Source organism: Lepisma saccharinum, chromosome 30, assembly GCF_977018435.1.
Source record: "Lepisma saccharinum chromosome 30, izLepSacc3.1, whole genome shotgun sequence".
Taxonomy (NCBI): Eukaryota; Metazoa; Arthropoda; class Insecta; order Zygentoma; family Lepismatidae; genus Lepisma; species Lepisma saccharinum.
The window spans coordinates 8655949-8680303 of record NC_139258.1 but is presented as its reverse complement, the minus strand read 5'-3'; the positions used below and the strand labels follow the sequence as shown (position 1 = coordinate 8680303).

General features: G+C 39.3%; 1 protein-coding gene across 1 annotated transcript in view; it reads left to right on the top strand.

The window, feature by feature from the left end:
* Positions 1-24355, top strand: part of LOC145981763 (ATP-binding cassette sub-family G member 1-like) — a 68649-nt gene that overhangs the window by 5336 nt on the left and 38958 nt on the right. The window contains exons 2-7 of the mRNA XM_083115177.1: positions 1470-1587; positions 13075-13264; positions 19867-20012; positions 21854-22092; positions 22828-22968; positions 23668-23810. Coding sequence (XP_082971303.1) covers positions 1470-1587; positions 13075-13264; positions 19867-20012; positions 21854-22092; positions 22828-22968; positions 23668-23810 — 977 coding nt within the window. The remainder of the gene's footprint in view (positions 1-1469; positions 1588-13074; positions 13265-19866; positions 20013-21853; positions 22093-22827; positions 22969-23667; positions 23811-24355) is intronic.

Genomic DNA, 24355 nt, shown 5'->3' with positions numbered 1-24355 from the left:
GTTCGCACTAATGATCATTTAGCACGATTACATATTACAACAATATATATATATATATATATATATATATATACACACACACATACATACATACATACATACATATGTTGTTTTTTCTTGTGAAAAATAACTGCATAGTGAACTAAATATATTTTGCAAAAAACTCAGAAAGATGACTAAAATCGAGTAACAGTTGATAGGGTCAGAAAAAAGAAGAAGAAGAAGTACTCGAGTTTAGACTTCAATTAAAAGTTAACCAGTAGACCTACATAAAAACGAGTTACATCAAAATTTAGCTTATTCAATTCTGCGTTAATCTAGCTAACCATATATTTTCGACTATGCGTTTTATTTTTCATCGTCGTGAGAATAAAAAAGTGCCTTTTTTTTCTTTTTCAAGTTTCGCTCTCTTTGAAATTCTATAAATAAAGAACGGTTGGTCCCATCGTGGTGAAATTTTAGTATGGTGCAGGCAGAAAGGTTATAGATACAATTCTTAATTTTTTGATATTTAAAATTTGTCAAAATAACATTATCATCAATTTTGCGAACAAGCTTTTCTTAGTATCGGGTAGTCCTAGAAATGCAATCTTGATCTTGTATCTGCTTTCAAAATCCATTATCATTTTCAATTCACATTGCGAAACCGATTTTAAACAGATTTTGATTCAACGAACTAAAGATTTATGTGGAGCGTGGCAACACTGCACACAGCAATATCCGTTGAACCGTAGAAACTGCGTGCTGTCACCGTGTGAAGCGTTGCCACGCTCCACGTACATCTTTAGTACATTGAATAATAATCTGTTTATAAAATCGGGTTCGCAATGTGAATTGACAATGATAATGGATTTTGAAAACAGCTGCAATGAGCTGCAAAACAAGACCAAGATTGTTTTTATAGGACTACCCAATACTAAGAAAAAGTTGTTTCGCAAAATTGATGATAATGGTTTTATGACAAATTTAAAAAATCTGAAAATTAAGAATTGTGTCTAGATCCTTTCTGCCTGTACCATACTAAAATTTCGCCACAATCGGATCACCCGTTTCTTATTTATATAATTTCAAAGAGAGCGATAGTTTGCAACACTTAAAAAAACCGGCTCTTTTTTTTGTTCTCACGACGATAAAAATAGAAGGCATACTCGAAAAGAAATTGGTTATCATAGATTAACGCAGAATTGAATAATGTAAATTTGAATGTAACTTGTATTTTTGAAGGTCTACTGGTTATTTTTTAATTGTAGTCCAAAGTCGAGTATCCATAATTTTTAATCCGACAGTAGGTCCAGTCTTCCCAAATTTCAGATCACCCTGTAGACAGCATGTTACAACGGTAACACGTTCAGCAATGGTCAAAACACGAAAATAGTTACTTATTATCTGGACACCCTGTATTGCAAGAGCTTACTTGTAGAACAAAATAATTCCTGGATAGCTATTAATCATTTTCCATTTTTTTTCAGTTCCCAAGACAATCTTGCATTCGGTGAGTGGAAGGTTTAGGTCAGGAGAATTATCCGCCATTTTGGGTGCGTCAGGGTCGGGAAAGACCAGCCTGCTTAATGTTCTTACTGGTTACAGGTAAGTGCAGAAATTCTTATGTATTAGGAAGAACATTATACTGTTGTACCGCCTAATTCGCTGCACTTTTTGACTCTCTCGTCTCTGTACCAGTGTTGCCACAATATGAGAGCACAATTTCCCTTTCCAAGGGGCAAAATTTCCCTTTTTGGACCAATTTTTCCCTTCACCTAAGCAAATCATACAATAATAATAATAATAATAAGTATTATTAGTGGTAGTATAGCAGTAGCTGTAAGTATTATTATTATTATTATTATTATTAGTGGTGGTGGAAGCAGTAGTAGTAGTAGTAGTATTTCAGTTGGTCCATGTGCGTGTGAATAAAAAAATATTAAATTTTTCACATACATGTCACTTTTATCACTTCCTGATCAGATTTCCCAGGTTTGGGTAAGGAATCCATTTAATCGTTAATTCTTATCGTTACTATTATCCTAAGGTGCAGAAAAGCGATGTACTTAACAGAAATATAAATAGATACAGGCTATATTCAAGGGAGCAGAAAAAAGAACAGAGAAAATGAAAATGTGAATATGAAAGTGGAACTTAACATAAACTGTAATAATGTAGTCAGATGTCTTAAAATTTCCCTGAAATTGTGGCATTTTTAATCGAAAATCCCTTTTCCCCTTTTGGCTAAAATTTCGCTCTTCTCTTCATGTGGCAACACTGCTTTGTACTCACGCGTCGAAACGCGCGGCCATGGGCAGAATTGCGCGGGTACCACATCTGGGAAAAGCAAAGCGAGAGCGGGACAAAAGTAGCTGCTTCCCGCGCACTATGTGGCAACGTCGACCGGGCTGCGTTGCCAGTTCGAGCGTCAGACCGACCTCTCTCGGGGGCACTTTTGTGTCATCCCTGACCTTTCGAGCAAATACTATCAGTTTGTATCACATGGATTACAAAGACCAGCTCTACAACGAGATCTTTCACTCTCTTAAATCTCCGAACACAGGGGGTTGTGCTCCGACGTGGCAACAGCGCGAACTTCTGCCAGACGCCTAATTTCATTGCATTCATATACAATTACGATCTCAGCCTTAAGCTCTGCTGACCACCAAAACTTTCTACGGATATTCCTTCACGTTCACTGCTACCACAGCGTGGAACGACCTTCCTAATGAATAGGGCTCGGAAGATGAAGGCCTATTAATTGCCAAAAAAAAAAAGACCTATAAAAAAAGTCCTAAAAATACAGGGTCATCCGTTTGGGATGTCAGAAAAGTAAAACGCTTTTAACTAGAAACTATGAACATTTATTGGTTGTAAACGGTACAGACATGTGTAGGAGAGTCGGGAGTTTATGTCACAGCACATTAGCACTCAACATGTCCACCATCGCGCATGCTGCACAAATCATACCGGGAATCCATAGCGACGCAGCATTTCTGGAGCGATTTGCTGAAAGGCAGCTGTAATCATCCTCCGTAGGTCAGCAAGATTCTGTGGTCTTTGTGCATACACACGACACACTGAGCGCGTTGTTGTGGTGTAACGACCATCTTCACTCCACTCTGTATCAACACTGAACACTGAGCGCGCGCGTACCGCCTCTATACATGCCATCTGCTGATTGAACTATGAACTACTTACTGCTGCGTTGTCTCGCGGAAGTCATTGTTGCAAACTCCCATCTCTGCCATGTACATTACAGCAAATTGCATCGATAGAGGTAAAGGTGGTATTATGAGCCCCCATTTTGTTTTTTATTTTTTTAAATTTGATTTTTAACTTTTTTGTTCAGATTCTTATGCTAACTTTAACTACAACATTTCATACAACTACTGTTAAAATATAAACCAATTTGAGCAACTTTAAGGATATGAAAAATAATAAAATACAAAACAAGTCATTTTGTGGAAAAAAAGTTTTGTGCTGGTAATATGAGCCCCTAGGAAAAAATAATAGAATAACTGGTTTAGAAAAGTGTATGACAAATTAAATCATACAAACAACATTTTATTCATTACAAAACCTTAAAAAGATATTATGATGTGAAATGGCATAAAAGAGTTCATAACATGATCATTGGAAAAATCATTACAAAACCAATTGTAAGGGTAATTAAAAATGAATTAAAAGGGTCATTAAGAAACCATTTGAAAAGTTTTATTTTGATTCTTTGTAATGTATATTTACAAAAGTAGCAAATGTAAATATCCTTCTCGCATCCAGCGCAGTCGTTGCGTGCCCACATTTCACAGATGAGACATTTCACAGATGAGACATTTCACAGATGAGACATTTCACCTACAGTTCTTCTCGGTCATCTGCCGAAAATAGACCCTCGCAGAACAGACAAACTGCTTCTTCATCACCGGGACTTTCCACTCCGATTGGTGTTTCTAAGACATTTTCCCCAGAATCGATATCTGATTCACAGGATTCCTCATCTGAATCTTGATGAAGCTTCGGTTTCACTGCATGCTTTGTTTTAGGTTCTGTTTCTTCAGTAGGCTGTTGATCATCTCTTTTCTTTTTATCCTTCAGTTGTCTCTTCCCTTCAGCTGAGTCTGACTTCTTTCTTTTTTCTCCAGTAGCCAACAGAGCATCTTTGTACGGAGCCGATGTAATCAAAGCTGCCTTGGAGGGTTTAGGACCTTTGTTAGTCACTTTCCACTTTGGTTCGGGAACAGGCCAGATATCATTTGGAGACACAGTGTGTCCGGGAATCTTCTTCTCCTTATCTTTACACAGACCGGAACTGCCCATGCCAAATCTGTAGCAGCTGGTTGCAATCTTGTTACTTGAACATTCTCCAAAACTGGTAAACTTGTAGTTCCAGCGCGGTTTGATTCTACAATTGTCGTCCCAGATGCATTTTGACCATCTTCTTGTGGAGTTTCGGTACCTGTGTTTTGTCCTCTTACTGCATTGTTGGAGGATTTAGGTATTTTCCCTTTGAATTTTTGCAGGGTTTCCAAATCCAGTGCCTCTTGAGAGGAAGGTGCAAAATCCACAGCAGAAAAAACATTCTGGTTACATGGATATAATCCTGTAACCTGAAACCCATTCAGAGCAATGGATCCGGTCTGGCAAGTCAAATAAGCCTTTCCCAATAGTTCGGCAATATAATAGGGTCCAACAGGTCTCTCATTGTGAAGCATCCACTTGCGTATGTTTTCACTGTAGTGATGTTTCAAAGCGCCAAGAAATGTTTTGTCAAGAGGCTGCAGTTTATGTGATGTGTATGGGGGTAAACTTACAATGGATATGCCATTTTCTCGAGCAAGATTCACAATGTCAATGTTTTTGGTGTGGGAGTTGTGGCCATCTAGAATAAGGAGCACAGGGTAATTTTTTGAGGGTTTAATTTTGTCAATAAAGTGCGTTAGTCAGTCTGTGAAAATGTTTGCTTGTATCCATCCGGACGGGTGACATCCACCAATTGCCCCAGGTGGAGCGCCTTTCATGAGAAGCTCAGACATATTTTTCCTAAGAAAAATGAAGATAGGAGGTACAAAAGTTCCCCCTGCACTCATGCAGCAGACTACTGTCACGAGAGACCCCCGTTCAGCAGAACTTAGAACTCCCATTTGTCTTTTTCCTCTCAACCCAACCCAATGATTCGAGGGATTTTGCTTTGAACGACATTAAATACTCTGTCTGCCGGGTAGTTGTGTTTGGCGTACTCGACTTCCAGGATATCAAAGAAATTGTCGACTGCCTTCTTGTTAAAGCCATTTGCTCTTGAAAACGATGTCGCAGCAGGTTTCAAAAGAGATAAAACATTGTTATGACGATTCATGAAGTGGTCGAACCAAACTCTACCAGCTAACCCCTCTTTTGTGAATAGGTGATTAATTCCATTTCTTTCACACAGTTGGTAAGTTACCCTGCGAACATCTTGTCTCGTAAGACCATAAAATTTACTTTCCATGATACGTAAATACTCGACTTACTCTGTTTTCAGCTCCTCGCCCATTATAGGTTTTCTCCCTAATTTTGTTAAAGCGGCTTCTTCAGGTGGTTTGTCAACTCGAACAAGCCTTTGAAGGGTAGGTCTTGGACCAAGAAACATTTTTGATGCCATTTTCAATCCCATATCTTTGTTTCTCACAGTCTTCATCGCCTTAACCATATCTTCAGTATTCCAGTTTTTTTCCTTTGGTCTTGTTTTTTGGACCTAGCACTTTTCGTGACATCTGAAAAGACAAAGTTGAAACCACTCCTGTAGTGTATATAATATGAGCCCCTTAAAGTTTAGGGGCTCATATACCAAGCTCGAAGGGGGCTCATTTTACAACCCTTGCCATATTGGAATTGGAACATGCATAATGAATCTTTGTTACTTGCAAAATTACATAGTATCTACACAAAAACAATCTTTTAAACATGCTTTATCCAATGCAATAATGCACTAGGATGAATTTAAATGAATAAGTACTACAATTAAAAGCAAAACACTTACCTTTCAAAATTTTTCAGATCGAGAAAACAAAAAGAACACGTTCACTCATCAACTATCAGCTGCAACTGAACGAGAACTCTCTGGCGGCAAAAGGCGTTACTAAATTAGCAGTTAAAATCGTCGCCGCCAGGTTGAGGCCACTACATCAACAGATATTGGGGGGGCTCATAATATATGAATGGCTCATAATACCACCTTTACCTCTACATATACATTAACATAAAAGCTACAGCGTTATACTTTTCTGACATCCCAAACGGATGACCCTGTATTAAAAAAATGACCTGAAAACGGAAAAAAGGACGTATAAATATGATCCAAATTAATTAATAACTTCAGTTATCCTTATCTGACTTGAGATCTTTGCAGCGCGTGCTGTCTGGTCGTATACACCGTGCTGAAAGCTTCAAAACAAGTTAAAGTTGCCACTTACAGCGCGACCTTCCAGACAAGTTACGGTTAAAGGACCTTGTACCAGACCTACTTCAGTCGTCCAAAAATGTTTATCTCTCGTTTCAGGGATGGTTCAAATATATTTATTTATTTCTTTACTACAGATAGGGTGTTTAAGAAGTGATGAACTGATCAAGATTCGAATTGAGAATGGGCAGTGAAAACGTAGTGGAAAGAAGGTGCAGTTGCAAAAAAAAAAGCCGTTAAGACCTAAAAAAAGCTAAAAAAGAACCAATAAGCCAAAAAACGCCGAAAAATGCAAAAAAGAACAAACAAAACCCACCTTTTTCTGGCCTACAATGACCCAAAATGAACATATATTATGTTGGGCCTCGTCTTCGGACACTAGGAAAAAAAAGGATTTTTCCTCAACTTCCGAGCTCTACTAATGACATAATAAACTGTTATTCTCTCGGCCAGTTTAAATCAAATTGAACGGCTGCAAAAGCCTGCGTTAGACTGGTGAAATCCTCAAGCTTTTCGCTTCGGCGTGAATTGTTCCTTATTCACGCATGCGCTGTGAATGTTTAGCTTCAGACTGAAGGATCGTCACTTTACCCTTAGGTCTGAATTCTTCACGTCGCTTGGAAGCGAATCCTCAATAATTGATGCAAACCTTTGAAACGAAGCGACACGGAAAGCTACACGTGTCGCTTGAATGTGGCTCGGACTGGGCCGTTTTGTCAATGGCGTGCATCGTGTCGCCACGGTATGTTGTTGGCGCATGCACGAATGTTGGTCGCGCCATTAACGCTTCCTTGTTAAATCACTGCGTCGCTTCGGTCTGAAAGCTTCCTTACAGAATGTTTACCCGTATTTAATATAATTGACCTTGCGAGCGATCAACAATTAGTGCCAAAAAGAATGTGTCAGCATGGATGGGCTTCATTCCTTATGTAGAACTTTCAAGTTTCGTGGCTGATTGGTTAGAGCAGGGCGCAACAACGCCTGTAGTTCCGGGATTCGAATCCCGTTCCTTCGTCAATTTCATATCATGAACTCATTCTCATCTTCGCGATTAGCCAAAAGTGGAAGAAAAGTGAAACGTCAGCTGGTAGACTCGTTCCCAAGCGACACGTGTCGCTTCGGTCTGAAATCTACGTTACAGATCGAAGCGACACAAAACACGGTACTGAGAAAACAGTAGCTTTCTCTCTTCGGTTTGATAGGTTTCATTGATTACTGAGTGTTCGCTTCCAAGCGACACGTGTCGTTTATATATATATAATGAAATATATGTCAATTATAATTAGTATCATTAATTAATTAATTAATTTATATATATTTATATTTATATTTATAAACACATATAAACAAATTAATTTGCTACATTCATAAACTTGATAAACTTTAAGAAAGCTTTAGTTTCCTTTGAAATTAACATGTAAGTGATATGTTTTATTCCCGACGAAAGGAGGTGAGAAATGGAGGAGAATTGACAGGTCGGTCGAATTTCTGTGACAATTACAATCACTTTCGCAGCTACGGCTCCATTCCTTACTAGTCCAATTTCATATAATTTTTAAATCTTATCTAAGACTGTAGACTACCCCGAAAGCAAGAAAGGGAAGGAACAAGATATGTATGCAACATTTACACAGACAGACATCATTCTTTGTTCTTTCCTCTTTGTATGTGTTTATGATATTATTCCTAGTAAAGTATGTTTGAAGTCCAAATTAATTGCTTATCTTTGTTGTTATAACACCAACTCTTACCCTCGGAAAATTTTGACGGGGGGAAATTTCTAATAGAACAAGATTGTTAGTAGATTCCCATTGAGCCATGGTAATTCGTACCCTGAATGTGACCAACGCCATGGAATGTATAATGAAGAACATGTCTGAATGTGAATCAACAGAAAAGAAAGGTAATTTTCTCATCAAGATTGCAGTTCGAAAGAAGTCAGAACAGGGAGTAAAAATGATGAAGGCATAAATGGTTATAAAATATAGTAGACTGCAGACTTCTGGAGTCTGCCTCTCTCCAGAAACAACACACGGATTTATGAATGACGAAAATCGAAAAAATTGTTGATGTTATTTTTGTAGGTTTTTATAGGATTGCATTCAAATATTTCATGGCTCAAAGGGGGGGGCATGGCCCCTTTGCCCCCCCCCCCTTTGGTACGGGCCTCAGTGCACCCGGTGTCAGGCTGGTGCAAGGAAATAATGTTCAACCAAGTAGACCAATAGCGGTGTTGAAGTTCAGAAGCAGTGGCGTAAATAACACGCCTGCATCCCGCACGAGCTTCGGGGGCGCATTAAGAATGAAAAATTTAGAAAGACCAACAGTTCACAAACGTTTCTCTTTCGGCGTAAAAATATATTTTCAACCAAACATATAGTTTTATGACTCAACAGAAATGTTAATCACTAGAAAAGTGCGCTGCGACGCCAAGGGTCCCGGGTTCGAATCCCGGTCGGGCTTGGTTGTTTGTGAATGTCCATTCATCAATTTCATCATTTCATCACTCATCCCCATCTTCGCCAATTAGCCAAGAGTCACAAAACGCGAAGTAAAATAAACTAAATCAAATCAAAATCAAAAAATCAAAAAACTAGAAAAGTATAAAGAACATTACCAGATTAGAAGAAAACCTTCATTAGCTGAATAGTTTACCTCGCCGAAAGGTAGACGACAGGCAAGAAAATGTGCTGGCAAATAAAGTAAAGTATGCCCTGCTTATATGCTGTATTTGACACTGCTTGTGACGCCTTCATCGGCTAAAATTGATAAACAATTACTGACAAGCACAATGATGAGTGAGATTGAGTTGACTGGCGCTGTTAAGCATCGAAAGCGACCGGGCTTGAAAACTGGACTTCACCAAACTAGCACAAGAATTTGTTTCCATAAAAAAGCGCAGAGAACTGGTAAATGGAATTTAACAGTATCGTATTTTTTTGTAGTAAGAGTGTATTTTCACATGTAATTGTAATATATAATTTTTTACAGTTTATCGACTGTCTACACTTTCGTACCAGTATTTACGCTGACTCACATTACATGTATGTACAGGGTGGCTCAATAAGTCACTTAACACCCTCAGTACAAGGCCACTGCGGCATGGAATTTGAAATTGGCGATGACCAATCGTTATCTGGCCAAGGGGGGACCACATTGACGCCACCCACACGGTCGGCGGCCATCTTGATGTCCGCCATCTTGAATTCAACTTCAGAATTTTAAATAGGAAGGGGGTCGTGCGACATATCAAAATGGTCTAGAATTTTACGAGAAATGCAATGGTGAAGGGTTTTTCGACGTATCTTTAACCAGTAAAAAGGTATGACTGAATTCTTGTACCAATTTGCTCCTTTTCGAGGTGTTAGAAAAATGCCTTAAAATTTGTTTAGCGCTTCGGTAATGCATCGAGATCAAAGTGACGTCTATGGAGAGACGTTCGCATGCCATTGCACATTATTTTAATCGGATACATCCATGAAGAGCTGTGCATTATGAATGGTTGTCGCGAACAATTTACAGTGTGACGCTTCCATTGAATTAAAAGTCCTTCACAGTGACAAGGCTAATGTTTATGTTCATAAGGAAGTTCATAAACAGAATATTCGATGATTTTTATCTGATAACTAACTTTGGACAAAAACTGGTTCATAACGTTCCCATAAGTGTTCTGGTGTTCTTCCCTATTGAAAAAACTCTGTAAAAAGTACGTTCTTCCATAAGCAAGGATGAAAAAAACTGTTTATTTAACAAATCCAAGTAGCCCTAAGCATTTAAGGTTCCGTTGATGGAAAATTGACTAACCAAACATGTTCCACACAGAACGCCACACCATTAACTTACCAACACTAACCATTCAGCTTTGATCTGTCAAAAATGGGTTATCAGATAAAAATCATCGAATATTCTGTTTATGAACTTCCTTATGAACATAAACATTAGCCTTGTCACTGTGAAGGACTTTTAATTCAATGGAAGCGCCACACTGTAAATTGTTGGCGACAACCATTCATAATGCACAGCTCTTCATGGATGTATCCGATTAAAATAATGTGCAATGGCATGCGAACGTCTCTCCATAGACGTCACTTTGATCTCGATGCATTACCGAAGCGCTAAACAAATTTTAAGGCATTTTTCTAACACCTCGAAAAGGAGCAAATTGGTACAAGAATTCAGTCATACCTTTTTACTGGTTAAAGATACGTCGAAAAACCCTTCACCATTGCATTTCTCGTGAAATTCTAGCCCATTTTGATATGTCGCACGACCCCCTTCCCATTTAAAATTCTGAAGTTGAATTCAAGATGGCGGACATCAAGATGGCCGCCGACCGTGTGGGTGGCGTCAATGTGGTTCCCCCTTGGCCTGATAACGATTGGTCATCACCATTTCCATGTTGCGCCCTGCAGTGACCTTGTACTGGGGGTGTTAAGTGACTTATTGAGCCACCCTGTATTTCCATACCTAATATAAATATAGGCGTGAATTAATATTTGAGGAAAGAAAGATTAAATAAAAACGACAAGTAGGAGCGCACAATTGAAAGTTGCGGAGGGGCACAGAGTGTGTTAGTTACGCCACTGTTCAGAAGATTCAACAAATGCCTGTCTGCTACTTAAATCTTCATTTGATTAGTTAGCACGAACCACGTGAACATACACCACACACACACACACCTCTCCAGATCGTAGTGCAAACGGTGCAGCACCAAATACACTACTTACCAGCAAGTCAACAAAGTATAGACGAGTTGGTGTTGAAACATGTAACCAACTAGATGCTCCCCTTGTTCATCGTTTCCTTCTCAAGTTCAACGCATCTATATAAATGAGGGACGTCAAATTCATGGAAAAGAACTCTTGTAGTAAAGAAAGACAATCAATATAATCCACTTTCCCTGAAGAAGAAACACGTTGCAGTGTGCAGTGTCCTTCACACAAGCAATTCTCATGTCACGCCACCAAGCGTCGGGGGAAATAAACACTGTTTATTTCAGCCCTTATGTTCAAGCTCTCACTATCATATTAACAATGTAATAATTTCACTGCTTTTAAATTACTAGTTTAGCACTGGCTGGAAGCCATTTGCTTCCCTATAATTGCAGTACTAGCAATTTACTTCAACCAGTAGTAGTCAGGAGCAATAATAAAAAAAAAACGAAAAAAAAAACGGCGCATGTGATGAGAACAACGTAATTAACCGTGTGAAATTTTCTCTCGAAATGCGTAATTTGTTATACAATCAGAATAAAGTTCCACCGCGTTTTATTTGTATTATTATTAACACAAACACTTATGAATAATCTACTCTATTCACAAATATACGTGTTGAAGATCATTTTCAATGAATTATTTAAATTAAAGCACGGGGGGCAGGAAAACGTTGGGGGACGGGATCATAATTGTCATAAACTGTATTCTCTCTCCATTGTTGTCATTTCAGCGTTGTTTTCCTCTTTCAAGCTTTGTCTTGACGCTGGGAGCTCCAAAAATATTTTTTTTGGCCCTGTAGCCTATGTATATAGCCTTGCCGCACAGGGTTGCCACTGACATATTTTTTCTGTTGTGCAACGTACTTAGTGATAATATGCTTCGGAAATAATATCATGCATCATACTAGCTGATAAGATCAGAAAAGTATCTTCAAGGTGTTTTATATTTATTACTTTATAATAGTTATTATTGTAAAATAATCATAATCATTATAATTACTGTTATTATTTCTACTATCCTAGTTTCATCAACGTGCCCTAACAAAATATATTAGACTATTTGTATGCTATGTTTAATTGATTCCATAAAAACGGCAAATTCTGAGTTTGTGTACAATCTGCATAATTCTGGTAATACTTTTCGTGTTCATCTACTTTCCTCTTGTAGCGTGTGAACTAAGCTTTTGTCTTATCGCTTTGTGATCAATTTCCATCAGCAATGGACCATATTAGTGGTGACGTGACAGCAGACGACTGAGCACGATTTGAGTCCAAACAAAACTGACACGTGATTTTCTCCTATTTAGAAGCATTGAATTTTCTATCGGAAGGGGTAGCTTTTAGTATTGTGTGTGACAGCTGTTATGAAATGAAATTCTGATGTTTATCGTACATCCATATAAAGATGAAACTTCGGAGAATACGTCGATATGTTACATATACCTTACAGAGCATAATGTAAAGAATAACTGGAAAATGGAAATAATGCATTTTTGAAGAAATTCCAGCCATTCTGCTTGCGAACCACTTCCTAACACAGCCAAGTTCGACTCGTAGCCAACGAGAGTGACGCTGCTGCTAGGAATTATGGGAGTTCAGGAGCCTCACGTGACTGCAGCGACGCCGCCTATTGGCTGCAGTTTCGGATCGGACGCCTGTAGGAGCATTCGCTTTACTCTATTTTCTAATGCATTTATTCTTTACCTTCTCCTCTGTAAGGTATATGTAATATATCGACGTATTATCAGAAATCTCATATTTACACTCATGTACGATACATATTACAATTTGGCTTTATAACTGCTATCACGATTATTAAGGTTACCTTTTGGAATAGTAAACTCAATGGTTTTAAATAAGCTAAAATCTCGTGTCTGGTTTGTTTGGACTCAGACTTCAAGCGTGACGTCACATTAATATGGTGCATGTTCCTTTTTAGGTCGGCAGGAGTCACTGGATCAGTGCGGGTCAACGGAGATCTTCGGAACGTGAAGCAGTTTCACAAATTGTCCTGCTACATCATACAGAATGACCTGCACCAATGCCATCTCACGGCGGAAGAAGGAATTACAATTGCAGCCAATTTTAAGCTCGGCAACACGCTGACAACTGAAGAAAAATCTAATTTGGTGAGTTAAGGAAAGTAAATTTCTTTATACTGTGTATTTCCTTTAGCCTTGACAGCTTACGTCGCGTGATGCAGTGCGTGGAAGAACTTGAAACGTAGCTCGGTTTTTTTTTTTTTTTTTAAGAAAGGAAGAAACACATATTTCACGTGGGTAAGTTCATTATTTTCGAAATGTCTGCAATAATTTTCTTCGGCATAAGACAACGATCTTACTTTTAGTATCCTAAGTCTTTGTTTTTCATGGAAAAATAAGAGACTAAAGGCACAAATAAGGGGCTGGGCAGAATTGCACTGTTGCCACGTATGGGAAAAGCAAAGCGAGAGCGGGACAAAAGTAGCTGGTTCCCGCGCACTATGTGGCAACGTCGACCGGGCAGCGTTGCCTAGTTCGAGCGTCAGACCGACCTCTCTCCGGGGCGCTTTTGTGTCATCCCTGACCTTTCGAGCAAACACTGTCACATAGATTACAAAGATCAACTCTACAATCGAGATCTTTCATTCTCTTAAACCTCCGGCCACACGGGGTTGTGCTCAGACGTGGCAACAGCGTCAACTTCTGCCACACGCCTAATTCCATGGCCGTGCCTTTAATTGCACACTACTTGTGAACTGAAGACTGCAATATGACGAATCAAGTATCGCTTCAATTGTTTTCGGCTGTCATTGCTTACTTTCGTGCTAGGTTTTGATTGATCGAATTGATGTTTTAAGTCCACTTTATGCACACTAAGGCTAATCGGGACTGGACCTACAGTTTAAAGTAGGATCCGAACCACTATGAGCCTCCACGGAGTATCGAATCCTGGACTTTCGTGCTAGGGGTGGCCACAAAATCCGGATAATGGGTATTATGATTTCAAATTATCCAATATCCGTTTCGGATGCAACGGATAATTCGGATATCGAGACAGAATGACGACTAGAAGAACATAAAACGGATAAAGGATAAAACTGTACGGATAATGCACACATTCGGATATCCAGGCATTTCGAATCCGAATATTTGGATAACCGAACAATTCTGGATATGAGAAAATCTAATATCAGGATATTTGAATTCCAGATATAAAATTATCCGATATCCGGATTTAGCCATATCTACTCTCTACGTGCCAAAGAAAATTCGAGGCACCAAACATATGAGAATCGGAGGCATTGCATGTTGCCAAACTTACTGTAAAAATAATAATTAGAGCTGAGCCGATACCACCATTTGCCGATACCGACCCCATGACCATGTCACATCGTCACATCACTAAAGTTCAAATCACCAACCCTGAGACCCTCTGTAAACAAAACCACGTGCATGCAGAAAGCATTGCAAACTCGTAGAAGTAAAATAATTCACACGAAAATCCAGCGTAGCTTATGTGTAGTTAAGACCGCTAAAAGTTGTGTGAAAACAACTGTCATGGCGAATTTATGTCAAAGAAGTAAAAAAAATAATGCTACCTTCATTTGGTGCAAAGGTACATAAACCTTAATCTTAAAACTCAGCTAGCTTATCTACAGGGTAGGGTTCTTTGTAGACAACGAAACCAGACAGGATGCCTTCCAATGGAGACGTTTAAACGAATATATTATTTAAATAATACTAATATCCTCCCTTGGGGCTGCAATTGGAACGCGCCACCACTAACTAGGTACAACAGAGTGTATACTTGGTGCAAACGATTGACACGCGCATCCAAGTAGGTGCTACGGTTACACCGCGCAACCAAAAAAGTGCTGTGGGGCGTCGATCTTAACGCGCTCGCCACTGATGTAAACAAAATTTCCCCTATGGGAATGGTAAATCAATCAGACAGATGCAATATCTGTTCAAAGACACAAACTTGTATCAGTGCTTTGACTTCCTTAATTTTCATATTAACTTACATGTGATCACTGATTTGATTTATAAAATATATATATTAATTTACTTCTTTCATATTTATTCTTTGTCTTCTTATAATATATTCTATTGTTTTTCATCTTTCCAATTTGCTTTGTTCTTATTTATAAAATTATTCACATATATTATGCCAATTCTTAACCTTGCACGCCTGGTGCTGCCATCTCTATTCGTCTTTGGCAAACTATTCACATTACTTGGTCCTATTGGGTACGTAACAATAATTAATATTTATTGAATAACAAAAAGAATGATGGTACATCCATTTGATGAAAAGTAAAGTTTCTGATAAATATTTTACATTATTGTAAGTAGTGGTGTACATAAATCTTTAGAGGGGCGCCTCCGATGGTGCCGCCGTCGCCTTGTACTCAACAGATCGCGGGTTCGATACTCAACGGAGGCACATGGTGGTTTGGGTCTCACTTCAAAATGTAGGTCCAGTCCCATCTTTCTTAGTACTGTCATTCAAAGCCGTATGTTCTCAATATAATCTCGGCGGAAATTACTGATTGATTGAATTGATTTGCTTTATTTTACTTCGCTTTTTGTGCCAATTTTGGCTAATTTGCGAAGATGGGGATCAGTGATGATGTGATGATATTGATGAATGGACACTCTCAAACATTCATGCCCAGGCCGGGATTCGAACCCTGGCGTCGTAGCGCGATGTGCAACCACTCCGCCACGGGGGCGGCTTTCGGGGGAAATAAATAGCCATCATTGGCCGATACCGGAAGTCACACGAAAGACCAAAAAATGGCAAAATTACCTTTTGTACTCGATATCATCGGAAAGCGTCGCTCTACGTGTGAGTGTGAAGAAATATATAAAAAGCCGTCCCTAGAGGAAGATATAGAACCCTGAAATCAACGTAAGGTGTAAGACGGAAATGAAAAAAGAAGTGAATGATGTTAGGAAAATCACCCCCTACATTCCAGACGACAAAAAACCTTTCTACGACGTCATGGCAACTTGGCCTACAACTTCTCACCACGATGAAGATCAGTCAGTGGATGAATGACTCTATGTTGTTTGACTTGCCTTCAAATTTCCAAAATTTGGGCATTATTTTGTATTTTTCATTCTATTGTGCACTTTCGTGTTGTAAACTACACGATAATATATTTTCTTCCCCATTGTACACTTTACTTCCGTTTTTTTCCCAGCAAAAACTTCATACGCTTTAAGAAGGAAATAAATCCACCAAGTTCTGGGTACATGTACATTGTTTTTCACGTACTCCTCTATACCTACACAGGGTTCTCACGTTTCAATACGAATTTTGTTGTTCTTCAACGCACACTCGTACACTTATACAGTTTTTCTTGATTTCCCATAAATTTACTCTTTGGACTTATTCTAGGGCTACCATACGTCCTGGTTTTCCCGGACATGTCCTCTTTTCGGACCCTGAAATTTGCGTCCGGGCGGGTTTTTACTTTCTGTTAAAATGTCCGAGTTTTTACTTTTATTCAATCATCATAGGTCAGAGATCACGAAGTTACAACTTTTCGAATCATTAAACGTCTGATGTTGGCAGTACTGGACTAAGCGTTAGTCGTTTGTTGTTACAGTTTCAAGTTCCGGTCGATGTGACTTCTCCGTCATTCGTATGTTCGTGTTTCGAAGTGGACGTTAGAGTTTGCGAACACGGTGTAAGCTACTAATATGTCTACAAGAAAGTTCAAGTTTACTAATGAGTTACAAGAAAAGTATTCATGTTTTAGACGATTTTGAAGGCGAGTGTATGGTTTGTAAACCCGGTACATATGTGTCTGTGGCAAACAAAAGAGGGCTAGACTTGCAAGCACACGTGGAGTGCGAAAAGCACAAAAGAGCCGTCAGAGGTGAAGCTTCATCTACAAAACTGACTCAGTTTTTCACGAAACCTGGCAGTGAACATGAAGATAAAATAAAGTAATGTTATTTAATGGTGACAAATTGTATGTATGTAATGTTTTCGTGTTTGTGAATAAATTGATGGTGTGTGTGTGGCTTTCGAAGAAAATGTCCTCTTTTTAGCATTTCAAAATATGGTAGCCCTAACTTATTCCCTTCTTAAACCTGCCGATTTAAATATAGATTGCTGATTCCCCTTCGCGATTGAACGTAAATAAAACAAAGCTAATTTCACAGTGACCCTTCATCCCACTTTTCCAAGAACTCCGCAACTACCTGACATGGCATTCGTGCGGCGGGGGGTTAGAAACATGCACCTATCTTACCACCACGAGCTTGAAGCAAGAATTGGCAATGAATGGTTTATTTCCCACAGCGTTAACTAAGCAGTCCCATGCCCTCATGGTCACGTTTGGGTTCAGCTTTCACTTATGCCCGCATCACACGGAACTGGATTTCCAGTAGGTATGCCCTAGTTGGCGCTGGACTGGCTACCAATTTGCTAGTTTTCGCCTCACACGATACTTATCAGCGTACTTGTCGATAGACTTTTGTTCCCATACGAGGGAAGTTGTAATGGCGGCTGCGTGAGATGTAAACAATGTATCACTTCACATTTTAAAAAGCCGATAACTATTCAACCGAGAGGAATAACGTTTGGTATAAAACGTTATTAGGTACAAAACAATGGCGCTGCTTAAATACATACTTTACAACGTTTACTGTACACGTATGGATGAACATTTTAGTTGTTTCAAATGTAAACACCGTGCACTCGGCATAGATGGTGTAACTCAACGTGCCTTTCATACCGTATACGTTATACATTGCTGGAGTAAAAGTCGGAAACCACAGACAAAAACGCCCCTTGGCACACACACAGATTATCTTCACATGGCGAAACTTTGCTCTGATTGGCTGTTCCACAGAATCCAGTCGAGGAAAGCAAGTAGCAATTAGACCATGTCCTATTCCTCCAAACCAATCAAGCAGTCAGCCAGGCGGCCATGATTGCTACCTAGAAAGTTAGTTCAGCGCCAACTAGGGCATTCCAACTAGAAATCCAGTTCCGTGTGATAGGGCTTTACGCATGCCTTTGATCTTGCCATCTGCTTCCCAAGAGGGTGGGGGTTTATCCAGTGTTTCTAGGAAAATCTACGAAACCTCCTGTGCTGGTCTCCAATCTGTCACAAGGAAGGGTAAACGAACTTTGAAAAAGGACAAATGTTGAGACGAGCTGTTGCCTTTGCCCGCTCTTCTAACCACTGAAAATCTTTGGTATCGGTAAAAGAAAATCAACCGATACTCGCCGATACCGGCTCAGCCCTAAAATGCAAGATATGTTGAGTCTTGTTACGCGTGGATCCTAGTCATCGTAGGTCAAAGTGCCTTTACTCGTTGTACTTCACTGAAACTCAAAAACACCAGCATACTTGGCATTCAGTACAATATTAAAAATGGGATTCACTGTCACCACTAACACAAACGCACAACATACGATACGTGACATACTGGATATGGGTTTTTTGATAGTTTTTTTTTTGACAGGGGTAGGCTGACCATGATATTTTGACCCCAAAACAGGACATCTCAAAGGGTGAAGTTTACCCCCTCCTCAAAAATCGGTCAGACCTAATTATATACAATTATTGTTATTAAAATATTATTACTCCCTCTGTCCCATAATTATATAACTTTGTTTGTTGTCTCATAATAATTGCCCGATATTCAAACTGTGACATTGGAGTATACAGAAGAACATGAAACACGGGAATGAGTCATACAACTTTATTACTCAAAGATCAGTACAAATTGTGATTTCCATCTGCCTCTTCGTCTGTCATTCCTGTACTACCATTTTGGCATACCGGACTATAATTATGGGACAGAGGGAGTATTATTTATCTAAGTATGGACCATATAAATCATACATCTTAAACAATAAATTAAATGTGATGTCCCGTAGTGAAAAGGAATTAATTATTACAATCTTGATCTGATCCCTTCTGATCAATCTTTGATCAATCTTCTACCCTTAAGTTGACGAATACCAGAAGATCTTGTCTTTTGCTAGCTAACTTAAACAGTAAACTGTTGTCTGCTCGAATTTTTTCGATGACAATGGAACATTTTGATTATTATGAAATGCTCGAAACGCAGTCGAGCTGGTTTGCCACAGTGTTGCCATGATGCAAGTTTAAAAATTCCATGGACATTTTTTTGTAAAGCTAGAAATGTGTCTCAAATTTAAATTTGGTTCTTAAGTTAACTTCTAGACTTTTTTAAAAAAACGGGACAAATAGTGTTTTTTAATAAACGCGATGGGACTGTTCCAATGAAAACGGGACGTATTGTCATCCTACTTAAGACTGGAGGATTCTAGTCCTGGTGGTATGACTCATCGCACGTAAGTCAAACACCTTGTCAATCAAGCGGGTTGGGTGGTAGATCAGCATTTGCTCGCCCAAGAATAAAGACCACTGAATTGAATTTTATCTTCTGATGCAAGCGCGGATTACTTTAGTGGTTAGGTTAGGCTTGTAAAGTTCAAATCCCTTAGGATAGAAACTACATTTAGCCCAAGAACAAAAGCATTTAACCTGACGTCAGAAGACGAAATACGGGGCTTGTCCCAAAAGGTGTTTGGCTTACGTGCGATGAGTTATGCCCCTGATCTGATTGCCGAAAATATGGCGGTGAGCCTGATTTTGCGCAATGACCCATTCCTCCAATAAATTTATTGACCTTGTACAACCACCGCCATGAAAATAACGTCGCTTTGACATTAATCCTTCTTTCTAATTCAGGTAACCGAAATAATAAAGACCCTGGGTCTCGAGCATTGCCGCCAGACGATGACAGAGCGTCTGTCGGGAGGGGAAAGGAAGAGGTTGTCCGTTGCCCTGGAGTTAGTCAACAACCCTCCTGTCGTCTTCCTGGATGAACCAACAAGGTCAGTGTCTCCATCTAGTCGCACCAACTTGCATCATTGCAAAGTGGGTGGGTATATCTAAATCATTTGCTTACCTATTTAGGCCCTCACGCTACAATCAATGTATTTCTGTTTTTATGCTTTCATAGAGGAGTAGTGTCAAATTTCGTCCATACATAAACTCCAACCTGATTACAAGTAATATATAAAAGGGAACGCGTGACGATCCGGGAAAACTCTAACATTGAAAACAAACAATTATTATATGGCGCCCAACGTGGGGCGACATATATGTTGCTTCGCTTTCAAATTCAGCCCATTATGTTGTATTTCGTGTGTTGGTCTTCATATGTTGATTTCCATTCTTCTCAAATCCTCTTCTTCATCATCCAACAAATTTGTCGACCACCTTCTGACATCCATACAAATACCGCCTTTCGTAATTGTTTTGTCATTCTTTCCACGTCAACACGTTTATTTTAGAAATGTCATTCATTAAGGGAGCTTTCTTACTGAATCGACAGACGACAAGCTTCACTTGCAAGAAAATCTTCAGAAATAAATTAACTTTTCGACAAGCTTCATGTGTCGCTCTTAGTGGTGTGTATCGTGTCGCCTCGGTCTCCTGGTCGCGCATCCGGTGAATTATTTTTTGCTGACTATTGGGGATCGTGTCACTACTCGCGCGTTATTTCCGTTTGAAATCTCCCTGAAATAAATAAATCTTTCTCCCATTTCTCTACGAAAGAGAAGTTTTAGGGAGATTTCATACCGGAGCCACAAGCAACACGCGACACTTTCCGCTTTTGTAGGAACCAATCAACAGCAACATTACACACCGTAGCAGAATGAGAAGTTGAACAAGCCTGCGTTCAATTTGTGAAATCTCCAAACGACACATGTATTCTGGAAACCAATTAGAAATTGGAACCTCTCAAACAGAAGCGACGAGATAAGCTGCGCGTCTCGCTGGGACTGGTCATTTTTCTCGATGTGTGCATCGTGATGCTTCGGCCTCATGTTCGCGCATGCGCTGTGAATATTTTCTTATAAACTGAAGAAGCCGGCGTCGTTTGTCGCTTCGGTCTGAAAACCCCCTTAGTCAACTCAAGGGAGTCAGACTATTTTCAGCTTTACCTAAAAATACAGGGTGTTTCACTAGCTGTCGGCCCCTGTTTTTAGCTTATAAAAATCAAATTATTGGTCATAATCAAGAAATTTGCTACGGACATACCTTGGTGTATGAGAAGCATGACTTCACAGCGAGTGCTGGAAGTGGTCTCTTAATTGACTCTTTTCACTTTGTCGAGAGGTTGCAATTTCACAGCAGTAACAAGATATGCATGCAGCTTTGCTTTTTTGACAGCTCGTTGACATGTGCTTGTGGAATCTCCAATTTCCTGCGACAATCTACGCAACGACTTCTTTGGCGAGCCCAGCAATCTGCTTTTCACTTCCTCCACCGTTGCTTCTGGCAGTTTTGTATGCCCTCCTTCATGCACATCCAACAATGTTCGTGTTGTTACAAGTTTCTTCACCAAATATTGAATGGAAGACTTTGCAGGCGGTTTCAGGACCCCAAACTGTGCAATAAATTGTCGTTCGCACGACTTTATGGACTCCGCAGAATCGCCCAGACGCACATGCATGCTCACGCATGACTAGAGAGACTGTGGCGCCATCTCCAATGACGTCACCATGCTTCTCGTGCGCCAAGGTATGTCCGTAGAAAATTTCATTGCATTATGACTAATAGCACAGATAAGGGTATACCCTTATTTGTGCCAATAGTGTGATTCTTATGAGCGAAAATCAGGGGTCAGGAGCGAGTGAAGATAAGACTTTGTGCCTTTCCCTTCCAGCGGCCTGGACTGCTTGTCGACCAGCCATTGCATCTCCATGCTTCGAACCCTGGCCCACCAGGGAAGAACCATCGTGTGCACCATCCACCAGCCCAGTGCTTCCATCTTCCGGATGTTCGACCGTGTATACTTCCTCGCGGGCGGGTGCTGTGTGTACCAAGGCTCTCCGCACCAGCTGGTGCCCTTCCTCTCCTCTGCAGGCGTCCAGTGCCCTCTGCACTACAATCCGGCAGACTACAGTAAGTTTTCTTATGCGTTTGGACTTAACCATTATTAATTTTTACTCTGGGGGCTTGCTCTGTTTTGTATCCTCTCTACGGGGTGCATCAAAAGTCACAATCGGATATTATTGTGAAACAAAATGCGGTAAATGAATATCTAATATTCTTCTAATTGTCTCATTTATTGTTTATATATATCTTAAGCTCTGAAGTATCATACTTCGTTTCTGAAACAAACCTTTGAAGAACTTGTTTTTGAAAATTTCCATAGCCTTTACATTGTTCCATAATCCTAATGTGCATGGTGTCACACCCGTCACAAAATTTGCCACACCCTTCACAGGAAAAAGAGGTTTATAAAAATAGTATGTAGTAATATTTTTAGAAACTAAAAGCATCTGAATGTCGAGTAAAGTTTGCTGTATGAAAATAAAATAAAATAGTTTCAGTAAACTCATACATTTCACAGAGTTTTCTGAAAGACTCACGAAGGTCCTATAGTCAAGTCTCAGAAGTGTCACACCAGTCACAAGTACAAAAGATGTATTTTCTGTAGCTGGAAATTGAGATGGGTGATTAATATTCTGAAATTAAATAACTATCATCAAGGAAAATGAAATTACATGTATTTATAATGTTATATATTTGAGTGCTGAGAATATAATTAAGTCATGCTTGTAAATTTGGCTGTATGTCACACGCGTCATAATGGAATTGCCCTATACCATATCTAGATATATTTTCTTTTTTCAGTGATAGAAATTACTCATAGCGACATGCCTGACAACGTAGTAGCATTCAGTACAATTGCGTCGAATGGAAAGCAGAGTTATACAAGTGACAACTTCTCCCTAGGAATTGAGAGCAATGACATGATTGTAAAACAGCCTGCAGGTAGGGATTGGAATTCTTAAAAGTTGTTACAAAGCAGTGGCGTATACTGAGGTTAAGATATGGGCTATCTCACTGTCACGTGGTCCTAGGCTATGAATAGAAATAAGTCTATCAACTTACAGGAAATGAGGTTGCCAACTTGTAGAAAATGAGGTTGCCAACTTGTAGGAAATGAGGTTGTCAACTCGTAGGAAATGAAGTTGCCAACTCGTAGGAAATGAGGTTGCCAACTCGTAGGAAATGAGGTTGCCAACTCGTAGGGAATCAGGTTGCCAACTCGAAGGGAATCAGTTTTCCAACTCGTAGGAAATCAGGTTGCCACTTTGTGTTCAACCTAATTGCCAGGAATCTTTTAATATGTAGTTTTGCTTTACTGCATTTTACAACACAATGTGCTTGATAGTTTGTAATTTTTCACGTTCCTTGCAACACTGGCACACGAAGTTTCACGACATGCGATCAAATGTTATATTGAGTTGCAAGCATACAGGTGACAAAACGGTCTGTTTTGAACGCCCGTAGCGCCAAAACGACCAACGACAAAGTGGTACCAAAGCCAGTTGTTTGTTTGATATCCAATGTATGTTTCTGTGGTCCACGAGTGCCATTTGAATGGCGGCTTGAGCTAGGTAAATTTGCGGAAACGTTGTTTGCAACAGTAAATCAATTTGTAATAATATGCTTGTGGTTTAATTTCAGATTCAAATGTTAGGAAGAAAGCTGCGGTTAAATTCGATAAAAATGATGATCAAAATTCACTACATTTTGAATTTGCAACTTCATCTTGGATGCAATTCACAATTCTGATGAAAAGATTGTTTCTGCAAACGAGGAGAAACCTGGTACGTAGAATATTATATCTGTAATGCACAATATCAATATTATGATTCATCAACGCAGAGCCCAAATTCATAGACAGAGCAGCTTGAAATTTAAAGGGTGAGTTACTCTTATGACAATCACCCACTAACAAGGGTTTTCCACAATTTAGTCTCTAAGGGTTTATTTTATATGTTTACAGAGATATTTTATAATATAAACAAAAGTCTCCAACAGATGAAGTTGTGTGTTTATTCATCTCGATATGATTGTGTTTTGCGAGGATTTATATAAAAGAACTAATGAACAAATATTAATTTTTCTAGTGGATACTAATTTCTAATGCGTACTGGTATTGTACTAAACAAATACTTCATAATTATTTTCTACTCATTCATTCTCTTCACAACGTGGCTTGAATTGGTTTCGGATTATTGATTTCAACGTTTTCTATCATCTGATTAACAAACATAGCTACAAATACACACCATCGACGAAGCAGCGGACGGGTGCTCCTCTATCGATATGACTTTTCACATAAACTATTTTTGTTTGTTTTCTAAGTCTT